The following is a 20,114-nucleotide window of genomic DNA, read 5'->3' as shown; positions in this document are numbered from 1 at the left end:
TGTTGCTGCTTTTAAAAAAGCATTTTATAAATATAAGAGTATAAAACTCAAAAGATATGGAATAATTTTTCACATACCGTGATAAATAAATAATCCAACATCTGCGCACTAAGTGAAGCACAGTTTCAATTATCTGATGCACTTTCAGCAGAATTAATCAGGGAGGAGTAAATGAGTCAGGGCACAGTTTTCTTTGTTATTTGGCTAATTCAGTTGTTAAAGGAACAATCCACGAGGGGCGTGCAGCACACATTCCAGCCCAACATCAGACACCACACAGACATGTGGATTCAAATAAGGATTAGTGTTTGAATGCAGACCATGTGGACTCAATTGAAATGGTTCTGTACACCGTACATGGATCAGGCTGTTGATGTGATGACTGTATTTTATCAGCCTACACAATTAATGCAGTATTTAGTGACTTCTTATCACTTTTTATCATTATTGTTGTTGTTGTTAACATTAGCACATTTGAAGAATGCCAGTAGTATAGGGAACTACTCTTCTATTACAAATTCACTGCTGTGGAGTCTGCCCAGTTACTGATTTAGTGCGTCTATAAAATCAAAAAATCAAGGCTGACCTCTCAAACAGAGATATAAACCAAATGCCCCAAAACTGTATTGGTCAGGTTTACTGTTTGGCCCTTTCAACCGTAGATATTCGCAGGATAATCACTGCTCCACCTGACCAGTCCTCTACTTAGTAGAAATCCACTTATATCTATGCAGTGGTTTCACTTTATTTCATGAGCTTTCACTCCTTTTCAGATCTTTATCAGAGCAAGACTCAACAGCTTTGCCTGTCTGCAGACAGTTAATGCACAATCAAATTCTTATCACTGGCTGTGTGCAACACATCTGTGTACACCCTGGTGGTAGGAGTTCCAACTCTTGGGAATTGTAATGTTTAAGCACTGGCAGGCATACAGATGGAAGCCATATTTGTCATAAGATCCAAAGGGGTGGAACACAACTATGGAAAAATATATATAAAATCAACAAGCATCTCATTCTAATGTATACATATATAATTGCATTAACATAGTCAATTGGACTTTGACAGGCTTGAGCCATCATACATGAGTGATCCCCAGAGTCATAAAAAAAATACATCACAGAATAGAAAAAGAACAAAGAGCTACAGAGGGATATCAGGTGAGGGCCCTCATCAACCACACACCCTGAATTCTATAGTAGAGACAAAGAAGAAAAACATCTTAGATTGCAGCATAACACTCACCAAAATCCTCGTTTAGGCTCATAGGCTGAAGTGTATCTGAAGTGTAAATCCAGTAGAGCTCTTTCTTTCCATGTCTCTCCCTCTTGGCAGTTCGGTGTGTTCAATGCCCTGAAATGCTAAGAGGAGAAAATTCAAATTCATGAAAATGGCAGGTGACAGGATAGTTCACATGACTGTCTGATAGAGTTCTTGTGCTGACTGATTCTTTGTTTTAGCATGTGTGTAGTTTTACCTATATAAATCCTATCACATGGGCATTTAAATAAAAAAAATAAATAAATAACACGAAAACATGAACTGTGACGCTGGGCACAGTTGCCAAACAGATAATTCCAATCTTTTAAAGAGAGATTCAGATCTGCTTTAATGTTAGCCCACTCAGCTTGTTGCATAAGTCAGGGCATCGTACAGAGAGGAGGGGGGGCAATGCAAGGTCAGAGGCCAAAACTGACCAGTGTTTTAGAATGGTGTTTTTGAGGATATAAGGTATATGTGCAGGAAATAACCTTAATCTTTTTTCATCTTTTTTTCCTGGTTGATAAAGTGGCATCTCTTTACAGTGCATTGATGAGGCTTAGCAAGTGGCATTTTCTAAATCCTGCGTTGATCTTTTACCAAATGTCTGAGCAGGATAAAGATATGAGTAAATAATCTGACATTTCACAGATGCATAACACACAGTTGGGCTTTTTAAGGACAGTTTACTCAACTTTTTCAACAATTTGTGTCAATAAAATCCATCATTTGCAAATGATGTTTGAGAATAAATCAAAAGAAGACTAACAGAAACAAGACTCATGATTCTGTATGCTGTATAGTATTCATATATGAAAATTCACTGTCAGTGACTAGGTGGATTCTAAAATTGTTGGAAAACACATCTATGAAGATTTTTATTCTAAAAATGTGGGTACACATACTCTGACTTGGAAATATTATTTTTTTTAATTATTTTTTAAGGTTGATTTTATTTTTCAGAAATCTTTGTGTATTTGTTCTCTGCCTTCAGCCCTGTACTGTTCCCAGTGTACAGCCTGAGCAAGCTAACAGCTCATTCAGTAACTCTTTTTAGCAAAGAAAATCTTTCTGGTTTATTGCTTTACCCATTGAAAACGTTAGATTAGAGGTAACATATTTAAAAAGGCCTTCATAGAAAAGTATGTTTGTGGAAAACACACTCTCTGTTATTCAGCAGCAAAAGACAATACAAAGCGGGGCCTCTTCTCACAACCTGCAACCCCCGCAAATCACTATCTGTTAAGGGTCACTTTGAATTGAACTGTACACGGGGGGCCTCTGGTCCATGTTGCTCTGTCAGGAATTTGAACAATGGGATCATGTATCGTTTGGGCGCGAGGTCAGGTATAAAAGCAACAGGGGGACGTGGAGAAAACTGTGCAATCGTTTTGAGCCAAAACAGTAGTAACTGTAGCCATGACCATGGGCAAGGTGTGTACAACTTCTGCTTCTCACTTTGAACATTTTTAGTCTGATCAAATGCTGAAAAGATATTGCAAAGTTTGTCCTTCATACACTCTCTGTTACAGTCTGCTGAGTCTGCATAATGGTTTCTTGTTTTTTCAGATCATCTTCTACGAGGACAGGAACTTCCAGGGTCGTTCCTATGAGACCAGCAGCGACTGCGCTGACATGTCCTCCTACCTGAGCAGGTGTCACTCCTGCAGGGTGGAGAGCGGCTGCTTCATGGTCTATGACCGTACTAACTACATGGGAAACCAGTTCTTCGTGAGGAGGGGCGAGTACTCTGACTACCAGCGTATGGGCATGAGTGATTGCATCAGGTCTTGCCGCATGATCCCCATGGTACTGTAACTAATTATTTACAGTTCATTTGAAATCATACTTCAAAAGTATGATAAAAGCAAATTAACATGGTATTTGAAGAAGAATTTCTCTGACTCATATTCACTCACTTTATTTTACAGCACAGAGGCCAGTTCAGGATGAGGATCTACGAGAGGGAGAACTTCGGTGGTCAGATGTATGAGCTGATGGACGACTGTGACAACATGATGGACCGCTACCGCATGAACGACTGCATGTCCTGCAACGTGATGGACGGCCACTGGCTGATGTACGAGCAGCCCCACTACAGAGGCAGGATGATGTACCTGAGGCCCGGAGAGTACAGGAGCTTCAGGGACATGGGATATAGTGGCATGAGGTGGATGAGCATGAGGCGCATCATGGATTCCTGTTATTAGAGTACCAGTGTATAAAAACCGGATTTTAAATAAAATCTAGCAATTCTCTTTTAAATGCATTCCTCTGTTACTTATTACCATGGAGTCTGACATTCACACAACAACAACAATCTACAACCAAACTCATAAACATATGCAAAGGTAAAAGGTTGACATACTTAGGAATTCAATCTTAAAACTGAAACTATGTGCATTTAAACAAGTGAGGCTGTAGGGTCACTACATGGTACACCATCAGATGGCAGCACCATCCCATTTTTAAACCTCACCAGTCTGTTCAGTGGCCATGTTGGGTTAAGCAAAATCAAGTTTAAGTCTTTGACACTTAGTTGAACATATGTTGACAGATTAAACATTCTTTACATTTGTCACATACATACACAGATGAATCATCTTTGAGCTGATGCCACTCTTAAGGTTTTGTTCTGAGGCATTAATTACTTTGAATGTAAGAAACTTCCATGTTTCTGACTCTGGTTAATGCAATAGCAGCATTTTATTTCTTCTCATACACCAGGTTAAATTATTGATAAGTGCAGCTTAAACTAGAGAGTTGTTTTGTATTGACAACCCTTGGCACCCTCTGTGGCACATAGTCCATTTGCCAAATGAAAATCATTTTCATGCAGGTGATTAAAAACAAGGCATGTCAAGAGGACTAATTCAGTTGATGGAATCAGACAGTTATGGTGATCCTATTACACATAAGTGAGAAAAAAAACTGATGAAAATTTTAAGCAATTAATATTTTAAACATCTGTTCATCATGCTGTAGATATGTATTATACATAATAATTCACATTAGTGATTTATACATGTATATGTTACATATTATGTTATGTATGGTATATGAATATGTGTTAGATACAGAGACAACACATTTTCAGTGTCCTTTTTAGCATCACAATAATTAATTTGTGTAAAGTCTGTCAGCCTATTTATAAGTAAAAATGTATACATTATGAAATTTGGAAACTGTGCCAGCTTTCAAAAAAGGCTGACATTCAAAAACAATTGAATAAGATTACAATGTTTGTATTCTAAAGAGAAAATGAAAGAGCCATGCTTGCCCATCAGAATCACATTGTGACACACAATGGGAAAGGTATGGCATTTTGTTTTGCCAGTAGTGTTTTGTTCTCCAGAGTTTAGGAAATAGAACAATAGCCATTTTGTGGGAGTCACAGGAGTTTTCTGACCCATTTCATTAACCAACCTGCCCTGTTGTTGTGGTTGTGCAACAGGTAGTTACCTAAAATTTGAACATGATCTTTTTTTAAATGTGGAAAACCCAGTGAAAAGCAGCTGCTGGACGATCTCTGAATACACCAAATTCATGTGTTCTTGTCTCACCACAGGTGAAATGCATATTGTGTATCTGCTGAAATAAAGTATGTACTTATATTTAGTTATCAGTGTTTGTTGTGATGACTGACAGCAATGGCTGAGATATAGAGGTTACTGTTACTATCACAGTCTTCCTCTGGATGTACAGATGCTTTGACTTTGATGATACTATGAATATTGTCCACATTCCACCGTGTCAAGATACAGGGTTCTGACCAGATTGCTGGATACTAAAAGCTAATTCTCCACTCTGAGCTAACAGGAAGGTCTCTCTCTGCAGATGAACATCTTCCACCCATTATTTTTGCAGTTTACTAAGTCTACGGTAGAGATATTGGACCTAAAACAGACCATTTTCAAAAAAAGAGACCCAGTCCAAAGAGGACCTGAGCACAGCCTGACCAGGCCTGAATATACCAGAGGAATGACCTGAACATTTCCATTTCCTGCACCAACAACACTCTGTAGCCAACGGAGTTGACATAAAGACAATGTTCTAACCATTTAAAATAATAAAAAGTCATAATAATAATAAAAACTAGTGACTAATTAAATAAGCTAATTAAATAATTAAGATTCGTTAATTATGCATGGATGTCATGGATGTTGAGGAACACATCCAGTAGAGGACTGCTCAGAGTCAAAAGTTTCTGACAACAACAAACATGGCAACAGTGAAGGGGGGCTGTAATAATGTCCCTCTTAAAAAAGAGCCAAAAGCAGAGGCAGTGTTGTAAATGGTATATGAGGCTATTAAACACATTGCAACATGGAAGAATAATTCACACAGCATGGAGAGAAGGCTCTGCCCGTATCTGTAGCTAATGTTGAGCATAAACGAGCCTTTTCATCCTTCCCCTGCTCATCTCACCTCCTACTCCCCCCACAGACGTTACATCAGGATGCAGAAAGATAAATTTATCTACTTATTTCTTTTCTTTCTCTGGGAAAGTTTTACAAAAACTAAAATTAAAACTTTGAGTCACACGTCATCTCTCGTACAGTGGTGGTCTATGGGGAAAATAGTGGAAATAGATTTTTAGGCTGCAGGAGATTTTTTCATTGTTACACTGGCCACTGGGACAATTGGCTCATGGCAGTACAATGAACCCCTACCTGACCCCACTGGAATTTGAACTTTGTCTGACTCAGGTCCAGGGTTGGTTCTGCAGAACTGACCCATGAAGACCTTTAGATCTCTAAAGTACAAGAACAATTTCACAACCTATACATTATAAAAAGCACTCAGTCATTCTGTTTTGATTTTGCGTGTGTGGCCTCTCACATGATGTCAGTGAATCAGTTATAACTTGTCTAAATGAAAGTGAAGAACAGCTGACATTCATTGGTGAAGAAAGTAGATTTGCGACTGCTTTTCAGGCCGAGAAAGTAAGCACTTGACAAACATGGTTATGAATTACAGGTCATTTTTATTTACTTAAGTCAAACTCAGATGTCTAGCACATGTCCATGATGCGCCTCATGCTCATCCACCTCATGCCACTATATCCCATGTCCCTGAAGCTCCTGTACTCTCCAGGCCTCAGGTACATCATCCTGCCTCTGTAGTGGGGCTGCTCGTACATCAGCCAGTGGCCGTCCATCACGTTGCAGGACATGCAGTCGTTCATACGGTAGCGGTCCATGATGGAGTCGCAGTCATCCATCAGCTCATACATCTGACCACCGAAGTTCTCCCTCTCGTAGATCCTCATCCTGAACTGGCCTCTGTGCTGTAAAATGAAATGAGTGAATATGAGTCAGAGAAATTCTTCTTCAAATACCAAAAAAAAAAAACTGAGTTTAAATTTATAAAAATCAAAGGGATGTCTAGATGAGGTCTCTTACATAGGGGATCATTCTACAGGATCTGATGGTGTCAAACATCATTCCCATGCTCATCATGCGCTGCATGTCATGGTACTCTCCTCTCCTCAGGAAGAACTGCTGACCCATGTAGTTGGGACGCTCGTAGACCATGAAGCAGCCGCTCTCCACCCTGCAGGACTGGCACCTGCTCAGGTAGGAGGACATGTCAGAGCAGTCGCTCATGCACTCATAGGAGCGACCCTGGAAGTTCCTGTCCTCGTAGAAGACGATCTGAAGTGGAGAACAGAGAAAAAAATCTTGATTTGAGAATCAAATCGAATCTGTATCAGTGCTAACTGCAGCCTGTTATTAGTTAGAAGTTTTAAATACACAAACACATAAGTAAATATCCCATTACCTTGCCCATGATGGTGGTTTAGGTTGTTCCCAGTGGATGGTTCAACTTGCTCTGCCAACTTCATGACTCCAGGGCCCTTTTATACAAAACCCCAGGGCCTCTGATGTGTTGTTATTCAAATGTGGAAAGTTGATGAATTAGCAGTATGACTTTTGCTGAACGGGGCCTATAAATGTCTAACAATGGTTCTCCATCCATACATCTCTGGCAGCAGTCATCTGCATTGTCTATTATAAGCATAAGCTTTGTGTGTGTTCCATTCTCAGTCAGAAGGTTCTCCACATATGGTCTGATCATGGCTGATGGAAAGAACGTAACATCAGACCAGATCTCTGACAAACCCATGAGAGACCCAGAACCTGTACAAATGTTCAGCTAGTATAAAGAATTAAATATACTGACTTTGTATTTTCCATGTATTGATAACAATCCTGTAAATTAAAAGAGTTGTAAAGCTGTAAATCTAGAGTAAATCAGTTTCATTTAAGGGGAAATTTGTGGGTTTTGTTATTTTATTGACTGATGTTTTTTTACTATAAAAGGTACTAGCTTGAGCATAACCACCATTTTAAGACATATAGTATAGCCTATAACCAAGCAAGACATAGCTACTGAACTGCTCATAAACTGCACTACACATTGTTCTAACTAATGCATACTACTACAAAAATGTAATCAAAATACACAATGTGAAAACAGCCTTGACTGGGAAGAACATTGCAGTTATACTACTTTTTGAGATTGGTTTACTCATTTAAAAATGGTCGTGTGAAAAGAGATACATTTCATAGTATAAAGAGACGTAATAGTGTATAATGATTGGTGAATAACACTAAGCCTTATGGTTTATTCAAAAGTGTTCACTACTTGCTAGATGCAACAACTCTTGAGGATTGTCTGGATTTAAAGAAATAACAATGTTTTTGCATAGTAGGGGTTCAGTGACAGGGATACGAGGATGTATGTAGTATGATAAAGTACCCCTGATTTTTTCTTACAGTTTTAATTTGTCTTGTTTGAAATAGAAGTTAATTAGTTATTTAGCACATGGAGTATCCAGGGTGTCTGTATGAGGAGGGGAACTTTCAAATAAATTCAATGACAAAAACCAGATGATTATTGTAACGATTACTAATAGTATCAGTGAACTGATAAAACTCATTCTGGCAAGGACATTGATTTAATGGGCAGTAATGACTTAATCTAGTACTGACCAATATATAAAACATCAGGCCTGGAAAACACTTAAGTTGATAGACAATATGTGCATTTCTATGTGCATCGGAAACACCAAAAAAAAAAAAAAAAAATCTAATCAGAATATTGCAAAACTGTTTGCAGAGGTGGAAAAGTTGGTTTATTGATTAAAAAGAAAACATGTGACAGTGCAATGGTAACTGAGAATAAATCAAACATAAGCCTGTGACCTAAACATCTACTGAAGCTTGTACTCAACTGAAGAGAAAGAAATGGCAAAAAAAAAATTGCAGCAGGTGAAAACATTAGACCTGATGAGTGATGAAGAGACTATAACATTTGTCAGATTACTACATGGAACAAAACATAAATGGCAAGTTTCCATCATGTTTTCCCCATGGTTTTCCTTTATCCAGGTTAAGGTTTAATTGGCACCATCTACAATGATTTAATGGTTTCCAACTGGAAAATTGGCACCAATAACCGCTTATCATATATATCATGTGCCAAATGCCTAATAAATAACAGCAATGGATGGAAATTTGTTTAAAATGGATGGAGCTTATGAGTAGACGTGCAGCTGGATTACCAGATTGACTTGTGGAGATTAGTCTAAATGATAAAACACACCAATGAAAACACTGAGTGATAAAGAGGATGTTGAGGAACTTTAGGTATGAAATGATTGATGTATTTTTTTAACAGTATTATACTCACAGGATTGTCATTTTTGTGGGAATATTCCGTCTTTATAAGATTAGATAAGAAGGTTGCCCACAGTAAGTTGCTGAGGTACGTCTATTGACGGACCAATAATTAAATTATACTGTAGAGCTGCTACTTGGGCCTCTCTGATCACAGTCTCTCTGATCACACTCAACTGGTAGATTTTGTGAGCGGGATCATGCAGGGGAACCTTCCCAGAAAAGCTCCTGATTCCACCAGGTGGAAAGAAGTGAGTGGCAACACAAAGGACATGGGAACTGTTCACTCCAGATCGCTTATCCGTTAAGGGTTGCAGGGGTGCTGGAGCCTATCCCAGCCGACACTGGGCAAGAGGGTGGAGTACACCCTGTACAGATCGCCAGTCCATTGCAGGGCCAACATATACAGACAAACAACCATTCACACTCACATTCACACCTATGGGCAATTTAGGGTCATCAATTAACCTGCCTCTCCGGAGTTCCCAGAGAGAACCCACACAGGCACAGAGAGAATACGCAAACTCCACACAGAAAAGACGAACGAGCAAACCAATTTCAGTGATAGTGTACACTGCACCATGCTGCTGAGAACAATTGAAGTTATTATTTGAACCATGCAGAATGATTCTGATTTTTCATGTATACATCAATGTTTTTTTTTTTTTTTTTTTTTTTTTTTTTTTTTTTATACTGTTCTTATTGTATTTTTATTTTTTTTATATTTTTTTTTTTTTTTTTCTTTTTATTTATGATTTTTTTATTCAGTTTACTGTTGTGATTACTTGAATGCAGCTACTATTTCTGTAACAGTGAAATTTGTAATGTCATTTGCATTTGGTGAAGCAGCCCCAGTTTCTTCTGTCATACGTGCAAAACAAAGACAATATCTCACTACTACTTTAAAATATGATAACATAAGTTAAGCATGTGAAGAAAACAAAAAGTAGAATTTTGAGAAATTTGATAAGTGACATTTTTAATTATATATATATAAATATATATAGTTACCAGTAAATTATGGGGTGCAGCAATGTAGCTACAGGAAAATGTGGTGATGCTTATGTAAGCATTTGCAGTGGTATACAATTATATAATAAGGATAGTGAACGTAAGTGAGTCAAAACAAGTATCACAGAGGAAAAGATTTAACAAATGTTGCCCGCTTTATTTGCTAATAATTTTTAAGTGCTTTTTACCCTCTTGTTCACAGTAATTACAAAGTACAACATATGCAAACCACACAGTTAGCTGCGATTTAAGGCTAATTCTATTCTTACTCAAGGCCACACAACAAAATCACAATTTTTGGTGCCTCTCAACGCCAATATCTGACAAATCAATGAAAACACATTCACAAAGGAGGTTAAAAATTCAACGTCTTTAATAAACAAAGTGTTTGATATTTACAGCAAGGTTTCGCTTGATGGCTAAAATTCGGTGACCCTCCTGAAGGAACCGACAATGGCGCAGGTGGCACACCAATCGCGGTACCTCCTGTACTCCCCAGGTCTCAGGAAGTACTGTCTGCCTCGGTAGTTGGGGTACTCATAGAAGATCCAGTAGCCATTCATAACATTACAGGAGTAGACATGGCGGTGATGGAAACGGTCAGACACACAGGGGCAATCATCCATGAACTCCATCATGTGACCGCTGAAGTCGGGCTTCTCATAGATACGCAATCTATAGGAACCTCGGTACTGTGGGACCAAAGGAAAAATAAATAATATATCCAAGTTTATGACAAACAAACAAAAATATGCTCAAATGGCAAAAATTTTATTATATGAAGTCCTCTTCATTTTGTGAGATAAACATAAACTTTGGAACAAAGGCTATGCTGAAATGTTTATTTTGCAACCTTTTGTTGTTTATCTGTCTGTACAAATATGAACCCACTTACCACTGGAATCATCCGGCACGAGCGGATACAGCTACTGAAGCCCATCCACCTCTGGTAGTCAGGATATTCTCCCCTCCTCATGAAGTACTGGTGGCCCATGAAGTTGGGTCGCTCATAGATCATGAAGCAGCCACTCTCCACCCTGATGGAGTTACACCGGCTGAAGTACGAGTGAAGGTCCGTGCAGTCATTGCTGCACTCATAGCTCCGACCCTGGAAGTTCTTGTCCTCGTAAAAGATAATCTGGTGGAAAATAAAAGCACGAGTGTGTAGGTGTATGAGTATGAAGGTGAAGTTTACCTTATTAGAGTTCAGCTCTGTGTTCAACATAAAACATACTGACAGCAAATTTACAAGCTTTGTTGTAATTTACATTTAATCTGAGCAGAGAGGAAAAACAGTACTTACCTTGCCCATGGTCTCCGTTGGAGAGATTCCCCATGTTTTCAGGGCTTTTTATACTACCTCTTGACAAACAAAGTATTGTTATTCAAATTCTCTCATAGTTATAATTGAAGGCTACTGGCACATGTTTACCTTTTTGTTGGAGCACAACATTGGGTCAGAAATATGGATTTGTATTTGAAAAAAAGGATAAATAATTAACTGGTTTGGTGTTTTGACATGCATGGACAAAGGAAAAGACTAGTATGGTATCCACACATCCAGTGGACAATGGCTGCAGAACAATATGGAACAGCCCTTTCGCATTAAATATGTTGCGTAACAGAGCAGGAAGCCATTCACTGTCCCTACAGCTCTACCTGAGCAACCCCACTGTATGCAAATAAGTGTATACTGCGCTGTTGCTCTTTATGCTACACTGGACCTGAAGATTTTATTAGGATTTGTACAGTGTTACAGTGGACTGTATATTATCTCTGTGTGTGTGGGATGCTTATGTCAACTTTTATTTAGTTTACTAAATCTTCACCCTCAGCTTCAGGCGTGATGAAGCATTTTTGTTCAAGTATCCGACAGTTTTGATTTGATGGACTACAATTTCCTTGGTGTATCACAGCCATTTTTGGCTCTTTCAAGCATTAGCATGTTGTCCCAATACTGGGATTTTTTTTTTTTTAAACGTTAGTATCCCACAACAGGTTTTGTGACTTCTACATTTAATTATTCATATGCAGCTACCCTGGAAATATCTTCCGGGTCATGGTAAATAAGAGATGGTATGGTGCCACACACGTGAAAGCTACAGATAGCTATAAACATCTCAAGTTGATGATTTCTGATGTTACCAAAAGGCTAGTGACCAGTGATAGTTTGATTTATGTATGTAGTAGTTCTTAATATCTTAATAACATTATAACACCAATATACATTTCCAATTCAAGGCTGTCATTTATATTTGGTATCAATATTTAATATCATTTATTTACATAAAATAACTGACTACAGTGATTTTGTTAATGAGGAATGATACTTATAACAGAAAAGCTTAGGGACATCTGCAAATACATGAAACTTTTATCCCTGGTGTAAATGAAGTAAGTTTTGGATGATTTTAATTTTTTTTAAAAAATACTTTTTTTCTGATTATTAAGATGTAAGTAGGTATATTTTAAGATATATTCATTATTAATATGGTAAAAATATACGAGTTTCATGCTCTTAAACTGTTTAAACTGTGTGTCCTCCTTTACTAGATCCATCCTGAACCATTTACCTCATATTCTGTAATTTGTTGTTGGGTCTGTCCAGAATCATTGCATTCATGTGTGTTTCCTGTCTCACACTCTGCACTCTGCACTGTCACTCTTTATACAGCAGTTTGTGTTTAACACTAATCATATGGATAAATTCCGCCACCACAGAACCCAGCTAATCCTATCAGGGGCACAAACCGGGAGAGAGCAATTCTGGCATTGTCCAGTATAGTATGTCTAAGCATGGAGGAGATTAAACTTCAGTGGACAAGCTAACCAGAAGCTATGGGAGATACAATGTTTAGCCTACAGCTGCCAGAGAGTAGATATTTTATGTACTGTAAATGGAAAAAGAGGTAACTGCGTCTGCACACAGAAATTTTAGGGGTATTTTACAAAATTACAGTTCTAGTTACCTAAGGGCAAATTGAGAGGCAGCACCACAGCTAAGAACTGGCAGGTACACAGAATAAAACATTCATGCTTTATTAAGCAGTTAAATTTTATTGGCAAAACATTACAGTTAAACATTTAAACAAAGCTCGACTTCAGTTGAGTTGAATGATTCTTCTCAGGGAGCTGACTCTCGGGCTGACACCTCCCCAGTCGCTGTATCTTCTGTACTCTCCAGGCCTCAGGTAGTACACTCTGCCCTTGTAGTTGGGTTGGTCATATAGCAGCCAGTGGCCATCCACCACACTACAGGAGTTGAAGTCAGACATGCTGAGTTGGTCCTGGACGTTTGGACAGTCATCCACCAGCTCGTGCATCTGGCCGGACATGTCAAAGCATTCGTAAAGCCTCATCCTGTAAGAACCTTGGTACTGGTGGTGCAGAATAGAAAACGTTTTTTTAAGTATCATTCAGTCATTGGAAACCACTGATATTTTAACTAAAAACAACACTTGTCTTTTATTATGGATATTTTTACAGAACCTTCAAATGAAATCTCAAACCAGGTCTTTACCGGTGGGATCATACGGCAAGATCTGACACAGTCACTGACGCCAATCATACGCTGGTTATCAGAGTACTCCCCTCTCCTCAGGTAGTATTGGTTGCCCATGTAGTTGGGCCTCTCATAGACCATGAAGCAGCCGCTCTCCACCCTGATGGAGTTACATCTGTTTAAGTAGGAGTGAAGGTCAGCACAGTCACTGCTGCACTCATGAGAGCGCCCTTGGAAGTCTCTGTCTTCGTAAAATATGATCTGCGAAAGCAATCACAACACACACACACACACACACACAGAGAGAGAGAAGCATGGTTTCCATTTTAATGCAGTGCTGTAAATGTCTAGTCAAGCATTGATACAAAAACTTCTTAAAACAGTGTGGATAAAACCATAACATTTTATTTTCTTTACCTTTCCCATGGTTATGTTGGCATCAGACTGTATTACCGGTCAATGCTGTCCTTTAGCCAAGCCACTGTGTGTTCTTTATAAAAAAAAAAAAAAAGAAAAGGCAGCTGTGTGATTGCACAGCATAAAGTATTGTCATTCAAATATATCCCTCACTGTGATGATAGATCAGGGGTGGGGGGGGGTATGGGAGGGAAAAATCTGTTTATGTATAGATGACTCTTGGTGTGTGATGAGTTATTGTTCTTTCCTCCATGTTCATCACAATTTCCTCCCGAAATTGCCACTGTACAATAGACTGATAGAGGGTGCTCTGCACAGCATCAGCAAGATTGAACTGATATTAAACAGTGACAACACATGATAATCTGTACAATCTATCAGCTAAAGAGATATTTAGAGAATGGTTTTAAAAATCTAGGGTGAACATGGGCCAACGTAATACCTGAGGTAGAATAAGATGTTGAATATTACTTCATATGAAGGACATGAATCTTTCACTCATTATAGATCAGATACAGTCTTACTTATATATTCCTAAAGTCCTAACAGTTACAGTATCCACAACTCATGCTGTGTTTTTAAATGCCTGTCCTTACAACTGAATAGACTATGAAGACATTTTGCAATTGCTTTATTACGATGGTGAGTGTTAGATCAAGAACATGGTCCAAAAATGTTTTGCTGTTGTTTCTGCTCTTGGTGCATGGTGAGTGTTTTGCAATGAGTCCCTTTTTGAGTCCATGCTACCATCAACCATTCTCATTCTGCGTAATATTTCAAAAGCTTTTCAGGACACTAAGGTTTTGTCTTGATCCCTAAAGTAAAATGACCAAATATAACCAAAAACTATCTTTGTTGCTGAGCCTCATGTACAGTATTTTGTACTCTCTATAGTCGTGTAGGCCACTATCTGAGCATGAGGCCTTTCCAAAACCTCCATGCAGCTCTGGGATCTTCCAAAACAGATCAATAGTCCACAATGCGTCTGATGGAGCCAACCCTGGCACTTCTGCCGCCCCACTCGCTGAACCTCTTGTACTCTCCGGGCCTTATCAGGTACATCCTGCCCCGGTAGTTTGGGTGCTCAAAGAAGAGCCAGTTTCCGTTGGTCACGTTGCAGGAGAAGATGTCATTTGTGTGGAAGCGGTCCATGACGCTGGGGCAGTCGTCCACCAGGTCCATCATCTGGCCTCCGAACTCGATTCGCTCGTAGAGGCGCATGTTGAAAGAGCCAGGCTCCTGGTTTGGAATGGGAGAGGGGAATTATTTAATAAGTCAATGAATCAATCAAATTTTATCTGTATAGCAGCTTTTGTAGAGATTAGTGCAACTCAAAGTGACAGACAAGCTGATAATAAGACAGTATAAATGTAAATAGTAAACCAGTTTGAGACTGATGCACATGAGAAATAAAAAATTATGAAAACATAATAATAAAACTAATTAAAAAAAGGACAAAGTTTAGTCTTTTATAATTATGTATAAAGACCTCTACAATACACATTGTATAGCAATATTTTATAATGAACATATGCTATATAGAATAAAATATATAAATAAATAGCTATACAATGAAGGAATCATTTTAAAATGGATTTGGTGCACCTGAGTTTTAGCAATAGAATTTTTGAAAAGTGTTACAATACTTTTATATTTTTAGCTGTAACAGCAGTGTGGTTCCATAGAAGTGGTGGTTGCTCCACTACTTTGGCTCAGATGCAAATATTTCAACAACTATTGGAGGGATTGGATGGAAATTTAGTGCAGTCATTCATGGTTCCAAGAGAATGAATTCTAATCACTTTGGTGACCCCCTGACTTTTCCTGTAATGTGACCATGAGGTTGACATTTGTGGTTTGGAGTGAAATGCCCTGACAACTACTAAATGGATTGCCATGAACTTTGGTGCACACATTCATGTTCCCTTTAGGATGCGTTTTAATCCAACTACTGTGATCATCATTAGATCAGAATTTCACTTTATCCATTAGTTTGCTTCAGCTTCAGCAGCACTTCTACTGCTAGTTAGCTAATCTTAGCATGCTTACACACTAAATTACAATGATGAATATGTTAAACTTTGTACCTGCTTAGCATCCATATGATAGCATTGTCATTGTGAAAATGTTAGCATGCTGATGTTGGAGTTTAACTCAAATCACCATCACAGAGCTGCAAGCATGGTTGTCGACTTTACACTTGTTGGTCTCAAAGTACAAATACCTACACATTTTATGTCTTTAGATTCTCCATTGTAACTATTCATGACAAAAACATTTGATTTTTATTTTTAACTCTAACTTTTATTTTTAATCTTTCAAAAAAACATTTAGAAAAACACCAGACACTAAAGATTCAAATAAAACACAAGAGTTAGTAGATTTTGGAGGTAAAATGTGTATTGGTAGTAAAAATTTAATTATGTGACATTTTGAAATATGTTGCTCCAAATTAGTAATTATTGTAAGGATCACTGATGTGGTTGGAGAAATCACCACAACATCAACAGTAACATGACATGGTAGCATGTAATAGCTAGTATTTAGTAAGAGAGCAAGATTTAATACATAATCAACAAAAAAAGTACCTGTGTAACTTTGGTTTATGTTTAAATCTCGGCTTTGCCTAGAAACAGTAGCTCACCTTGGGAATGAGGCGACAGGAGCTGACAGAGTCACTGACGCCCAACCAGTGGTGGAAGTCAGGATACTCTCCTCTCCTCAGATAGTACTGGTTGCCAGTGTAGTTGGAGTTCTCGTAGATCATGAAGCAGCCACTCTCCACCCTGATGGAGTTGCAGTGGCTGAAGTGGCACATCAGGTCCGCACAGTCATTGCTGCACTCAAAATGGCGCCCAGAGAAGTTCTTGCCCTCATAGAAGATAATCTAGACATGGGTGGTAACAGCTTTGTTCAGAAATTGTTTTTCACAAACCATGCTGCAAATCGCTGTCCACTTTCTCTTCTCAGCAGTAATGACTCTCAGTTAAAACCCAAGAATTCAAAATAAAAAACTTGTGGGCCTGTTTGCACTTTGTTTACTTCACAATAAGAGCATTTTCCCCATCACATATCACTATGAGCAGTGTACTGCCATCCCCCTGAGAGTGTGCTGGGAGCTGTCATGTTTACCTTCCCCATGTTGGCCGGTTTGCCTGCCCTGTGTGATCCATCCAGCTCTTTGAAGACTCCCACCTGTCACATATATAGTGAATGTGAAATGCAGACTCTGCATCTGTCATTCATATTGTAATAGCCAGGAATCTTTGGTGTTTGTGCTGCTGTGTTGTCGTGAAGAGATGTTTGGGAGTGATGTTTTTACAGGAGAGACCTGGCAGGTTGTGTAGTGTTGTGGCAGGAGTATTTTGTATGAAACAGTCCTGCTGTCATTGTCGTCACTAAATGGGTGGTGTTTTTGTACCAGCAGTTTATGCTGTCACCAAAACTGCACATGGATGATCAGTGAAGTTGTTGGTATGGATATTTTTTATCCACCTCTACTTTCATTTTGTTTATAACACACAGAACAGAAATTATTTTTGTTGATAATGTCTTAACAGTGACTTTACCTTTTTTCATGTGTAATCTTTGAAGTTATAATGTTGTTAAAATTAAACTCTCTCTTTACTTTACTATGTAGTACAGCTTTTTGTGTATTTTTGCCCCCTTTTTAGTCAGCATGATAGTTTGACCTTGTGTTATCAATAATATCAACTCTCTGCAGCTGCCCTCTGGTGGACATGTATGTTTTTGTGCATATAAATACATATACACAGTATTTACACACTGCTAAAAAAAACTAACTAAAAATATATTTGTATGTTCAGTTAGTCATTGTGATGGTCCTTTCACTCATATCACAGTTTGTCCAGCTGTCAAGGAAATGTAGTAGTTATGATTTCCAGTTTTTCTGAGCATTTGAAGGAATTTCTGTCCCTGTTGGCTGAAAATCTGATGTTTACAGCTCACATGACATGATCAAAAGCACCAGACCTAAATGGAACCTGAATGAACTTTAAACCTCAAGTCTAAATATGGTCAGTTTTAAATTTATTTTACTCTTTGAACTGTATCATTTATAGTATACTGTATGTGTCAATGAAAAGTGGAAAATCAGAAAGACTTCCTTTCAGCTCTACAATAGATAACGCTTGAGTCTCAGTGCAGAAAATGTCATTGCTTGCAGTATTTTATTCAATCCTCTGATGAGAGTCAGGATCTCAGGCCATGACCCTGTCACATTTTCCTGGGAAAACATGCCCTCCAAATGCAGAGAGCAAGAACAAAACTGAATACGCTTGAGCACTGACGCCATTTTATTCAGCGTGTGAAACAGGGCAAAGAGCAGACATTTCCCAAGAACTGTTCTTCTGTCTTTAGAGATCCATGAGACGCCTGATGGAGCTGATCCTGGAGCTGTTGCCGTGCCAGTCACTAAAGCTCCTGTATTGGCCGGGCCTCAGGTAATAGTGACGTCCCCTGTAGTGAGGGTGCTCGTACAGCAGCCAGTGTCCGTCCACGTTGCAGGAGTTGAAGTTGATCATTCGGAAACGGTCCATAAGGTTGGGGCAGTCGTCCGTCAGCTCCATCATCGTACCTCCCATGTCAAAATGCTCATACAGCCTCATCCTGAAGGCGCCACTGTGCTGAAGAGGGCACAAGAGTCATATCCCAGCCAAAGTCCACTGTTCAAATGTTTCTTTAACAGGTCATTAAGAATTATAAATCTTAATGCCAAATTTTTTTTATGCTTCAGAGAAATAGCTTGACATTTTGGGTAACAACATCTTTGTCAAGAGTTAGATAAGGAGATCATTACCACACATGTCTGTTTGCTAGAAATTAAGCTACCACTTGTTAGCTTAAATTAGCTTAAAGACTGGACACAGGAAACAGCCAGTCTGGCTCTGTCCAAAGGCAACAAATCCACCAACAAACCTGCACCCTGAGTTGGTTGCTAATAATGGTCACTAAAATAGTTAAAACCATAAAATGGAAAATTGGTATTTTTGCATTTTATCCAGATCAAATAAATAAGGATAACAAGTTATTTAGTGAGCTTTAGAGGTGCTGATACACAGATTTTGTTACCAGTGGACCACAGCAAGCTAACTGTTTCCCCCTGTTTCCAGTCTTCATACTTAACTAATTAGCTGCTCTAGGTCTGAACTGGAAAGTGACATTTTTTTAAATATACAACTCTCACGTTAAACCAATATCAGCCAACTCTGGATGACTGGAACTAAAACTTAAGATTCATTTAGATTTAGAAAACATACTGTACTTTATATTACACCCTTTTTTGTTAAGTAGGTACAGTTAAAAATACACATTGTGAAATGTACCAAGGGCTGGGTGAGCTAAGTAGATCCATAGTGTTTTTCCACTGCATCTGGAGTTACAAAACAGCCATTGATAAAAACGTTGTTGTTTCTGATTATTCGTGGATCTCTGAGCTGCTGAACAAACTGAATGACAATAAAAATGACACAAAACAGTAAAAGAAAACACTATAATAAAAGAAATGTAACTGTGAAAATATATACATGTCTTCACAGGACACTGTTTTGTTGATAAATACTATGCATTAATAAATACTTAAAATGTCCTTACATGTGGAATCAACTACATTATAGTGTGTTTTCAACACCTAAAGTTTAATTTTGTTCTTTTTAGTGATCAAATTCAGTTGTTTCACACTCTCTTTGACCTTAATTACTAAATATTACAAGTTTAAATGGCATTTAAGGTACATAAATAAAGGATTCTGTTCACTAATAAAGATAAAAATCACTAAAATATAGGAAAATAAGCAGGCTGTGTTATTTTACAGAGGGCCTTACCACAGGGATCATGCGACAGGACCTGACACAGTCATTCATGCCTGTCATGCTCAGGTAGTCAGAATACTCTCCCCTCTTCATGAAGTACTGGTTTCCCATGTAGCCTGGACGGTCATAGATCATAAACATGCCGCTCTCCACCCGGATAGAGCGGCAGCGGTCAAACATGGAGTGCAGGTCAGCGCAGTCGCTCATGCACTCATAGTGACGGCCTCCAAAGTTCCTGTCCTCGTAGAAGATGATCTGATGGAGCAGAATCAGGCAGCCTGTCACATTCAGCTCATTTTTTTTACACTTTTCCAAAAAACCTGAGGTGCACTTGTTGTTGTTAAAATAGAACACTGAACACAAACCTTTCCCATCATGTATGATGCTGTTGGTCAAACCACTTCCTCT

The 20,114-nt window shown here is 38.5% G+C and overlaps 6 protein-coding genes across 13 annotated transcripts; 1 reads left to right on the top strand and 5 right to left on the bottom strand.

Moving 5' to 3' along the window:
* Positions 1-2,670: 2,670 nt before the first annotated feature.
* Positions 2,671-3,470, top strand: LOC108902457 (gamma-crystallin M3). Its single transcript, XM_018704315.2, has 3 exons — positions 2,671-2,694; positions 2,830-3,069; positions 3,192-3,470. Exons 1-3 carry the CDS (start codon positions 2,680-2,682, stop codon positions 3,468-3,470), a joined length of 534 nt encoding a protein of 177 aa, XP_018559831.1. The 5' UTR covers positions 2,671-2,679.
* A 2,772-nt stretch (positions 3,471-6,242) lies between these two features.
* LOC108902435 (gamma-crystallin M1) lies at positions 6,243-7,169 on the bottom strand. Its single transcript, XM_018704288.2, has 3 exons — positions 7,045-7,169; positions 6,666-6,917; positions 6,243-6,550 (listed from the first exon to the last, which is right to left on the bottom strand). Exons 1-3 carry the CDS (start codon positions 7,051-7,053, stop codon positions 6,275-6,277), a joined length of 537 nt encoding a protein of 178 aa, XP_018559804.1. The 5' UTR covers positions 7,054-7,169; the 3' UTR covers positions 6,243-6,274.
* Positions 7,170-10,311: 3,142 nt separating this feature from the next.
* Positions 10,312-11,268, bottom strand: si:dkey-57a22.15 (uncharacterized protein LOC795575 homolog). 6 transcript variants are annotated; one of them, XM_051074703.1, is made up of 3 exons: positions 11,251-11,268; positions 10,834-11,094; positions 10,312-10,648 (listed from the first exon to the last, which is right to left on the bottom strand). In XM_051074703.1, exons 1-3 carry the CDS (start codon positions 11,266-11,268, stop codon positions 10,376-10,378), a joined length of 552 nt encoding a protein of 183 aa, XP_050930660.1. In that variant the 3' UTR covers positions 10,312-10,375. The 6 variants fall into 6 exon arrangements, with proteins under 6 accessions (XP_050930660.1, XP_050931120.1, XP_050931758.1 ...); XM_051075163.1 differs by having other exon boundaries at positions 11,260-11,268; XM_051075801.1 differs by having other exon boundaries at positions 10,312-10,641; positions 10,848-11,094; positions 11,260-11,268.
* A 1,744-nt stretch (positions 11,269-13,012) lies between these two features.
* LOC108902442 (gamma-crystallin S-1-like) lies at positions 13,013-14,638 on the bottom strand. Its single transcript, XM_051072971.1, has 4 exons — positions 14,630-14,638; positions 13,876-13,902; positions 13,477-13,719; positions 13,013-13,333 (listed from the first exon to the last, which is right to left on the bottom strand). The coding sequence occupies exons 1-4, from the start codon at positions 14,636-14,638 to the stop codon at positions 13,058-13,060; spliced, it is 555 nt and encodes a 184-aa protein (XP_050928928.1). The 3' UTR covers positions 13,013-13,057.
* Positions 14,639-14,824: 186 nt separating this feature from the next.
* On the bottom strand, positions 14,825-17,454 carry LOC108902446 (gamma-crystallin M2-like). 3 transcript variants are annotated; one of them, XM_051073991.1, is made up of 3 exons: positions 17,440-17,454; positions 16,520-16,762; positions 14,825-15,114 (listed from the first exon to the last, which is right to left on the bottom strand). In XM_051073991.1, exons 1-3 carry the CDS (start codon positions 17,452-17,454, stop codon positions 14,842-14,844), a joined length of 531 nt encoding a protein of 176 aa, XP_050929948.1. In that variant the 3' UTR covers positions 14,825-14,841. The 3 variants fall into 3 exon arrangements, with proteins under 3 accessions (XP_050929948.1, XP_018559813.1, XP_050930131.1); XM_018704297.2 differs by lacking the exon at positions 17,440-17,454 and adding an exon at positions 17,008-17,040; XM_051074174.1 differs by lacking the exon at positions 17,440-17,454 and adding an exon at positions 17,008-17,016 and having other exon boundaries at positions 14,825-15,111.
* A 720-nt stretch (positions 17,455-18,174) lies between these two features.
* Positions 18,175-20,083, bottom strand: LOC108902444 (gamma-crystallin S-1). Its single transcript, XM_018704295.2, has 3 exons — positions 20,072-20,083; positions 19,719-19,961; positions 18,175-18,521 (listed from the first exon to the last, which is right to left on the bottom strand). Exons 1-3 carry the CDS (start codon positions 20,081-20,083, stop codon positions 18,252-18,254), a joined length of 525 nt encoding a protein of 174 aa, XP_018559811.1. The 3' UTR covers positions 18,175-18,251.
* Between the last annotated feature and the right edge of the window lie 31 nt (positions 20,084-20,114).

Source organism: Lates calcarifer, linkage group LG1 (genome assembly GCF_001640805.2).
Source record: "Lates calcarifer isolate ASB-BC8 linkage group LG1, TLL_Latcal_v3, whole genome shotgun sequence".
Classification (NCBI taxonomy): domain Eukaryota; kingdom Metazoa; phylum Chordata; class Actinopteri; family Centropomidae; genus Lates; species Lates calcarifer.
This window is presented reverse-complemented; position numbering and strand designations above follow the sequence as displayed.

Bases quoted from the DNA above. Each gene is read 5' to 3' on its own strand.
- LOC108902457 (XM_018704315.2), top strand. The intron at 3,070-3,191 runs GTACTGTAACTA...TTTATTTTACAG, and splicing joins CTTGCCGCATGATCCCCATG to CACAGAGGCCAGTTCAGGAT.
- LOC108902435 (XM_018704288.2), bottom strand. The intron at 6,551-6,665 runs GTAAGAGACCTC...TTCATTTTACAG, and splicing joins CCTGTAGAATGATCCCCTAT to CACAGAGGCCAGTTCAGGAT.
- si:dkey-57a22.15 (XM_051074703.1), bottom strand. The intron at 10,649-10,833 runs GTACAGACAGAT...TTGGTCCCACAG, and splicing joins TGGTAAGTGGGTTCATATTT to TACCGAGGTTCCTATAGATT.
- LOC108902442 (XM_051072971.1), bottom strand. The intron at 13,720-13,875 runs GTAAAGAAAATA...TTGCTTTCGCAG, and splicing joins CCAACATAACCATGGGAAAG to ATCATATTTTACGAAGACAG. The intron at 13,334-13,476 runs GTAAAGACCTGG...CTGCACCACCAG, and splicing joins CTTGCCGTATGATCCCACCG to TACCAAGGTTCTTACAGGAT.
- LOC108902446 (XM_051073991.1), bottom strand. The intron at 15,115-16,519 runs GTGAGCTACTGT...ATTCCAAACCAG, and splicing joins CCTGTCGCCTCATTCCCAAG to GAGCCTGGCTCTTTCAACAT.
- LOC108902444 (XM_018704295.2), bottom strand. The intron at 18,522-19,718 runs GTAAGGCCCTCT...TGCCCTCTTCAG, and splicing joins CCTGTCGCATGATCCCTGTG to CACAGTGGCGCCTTCAGGAT.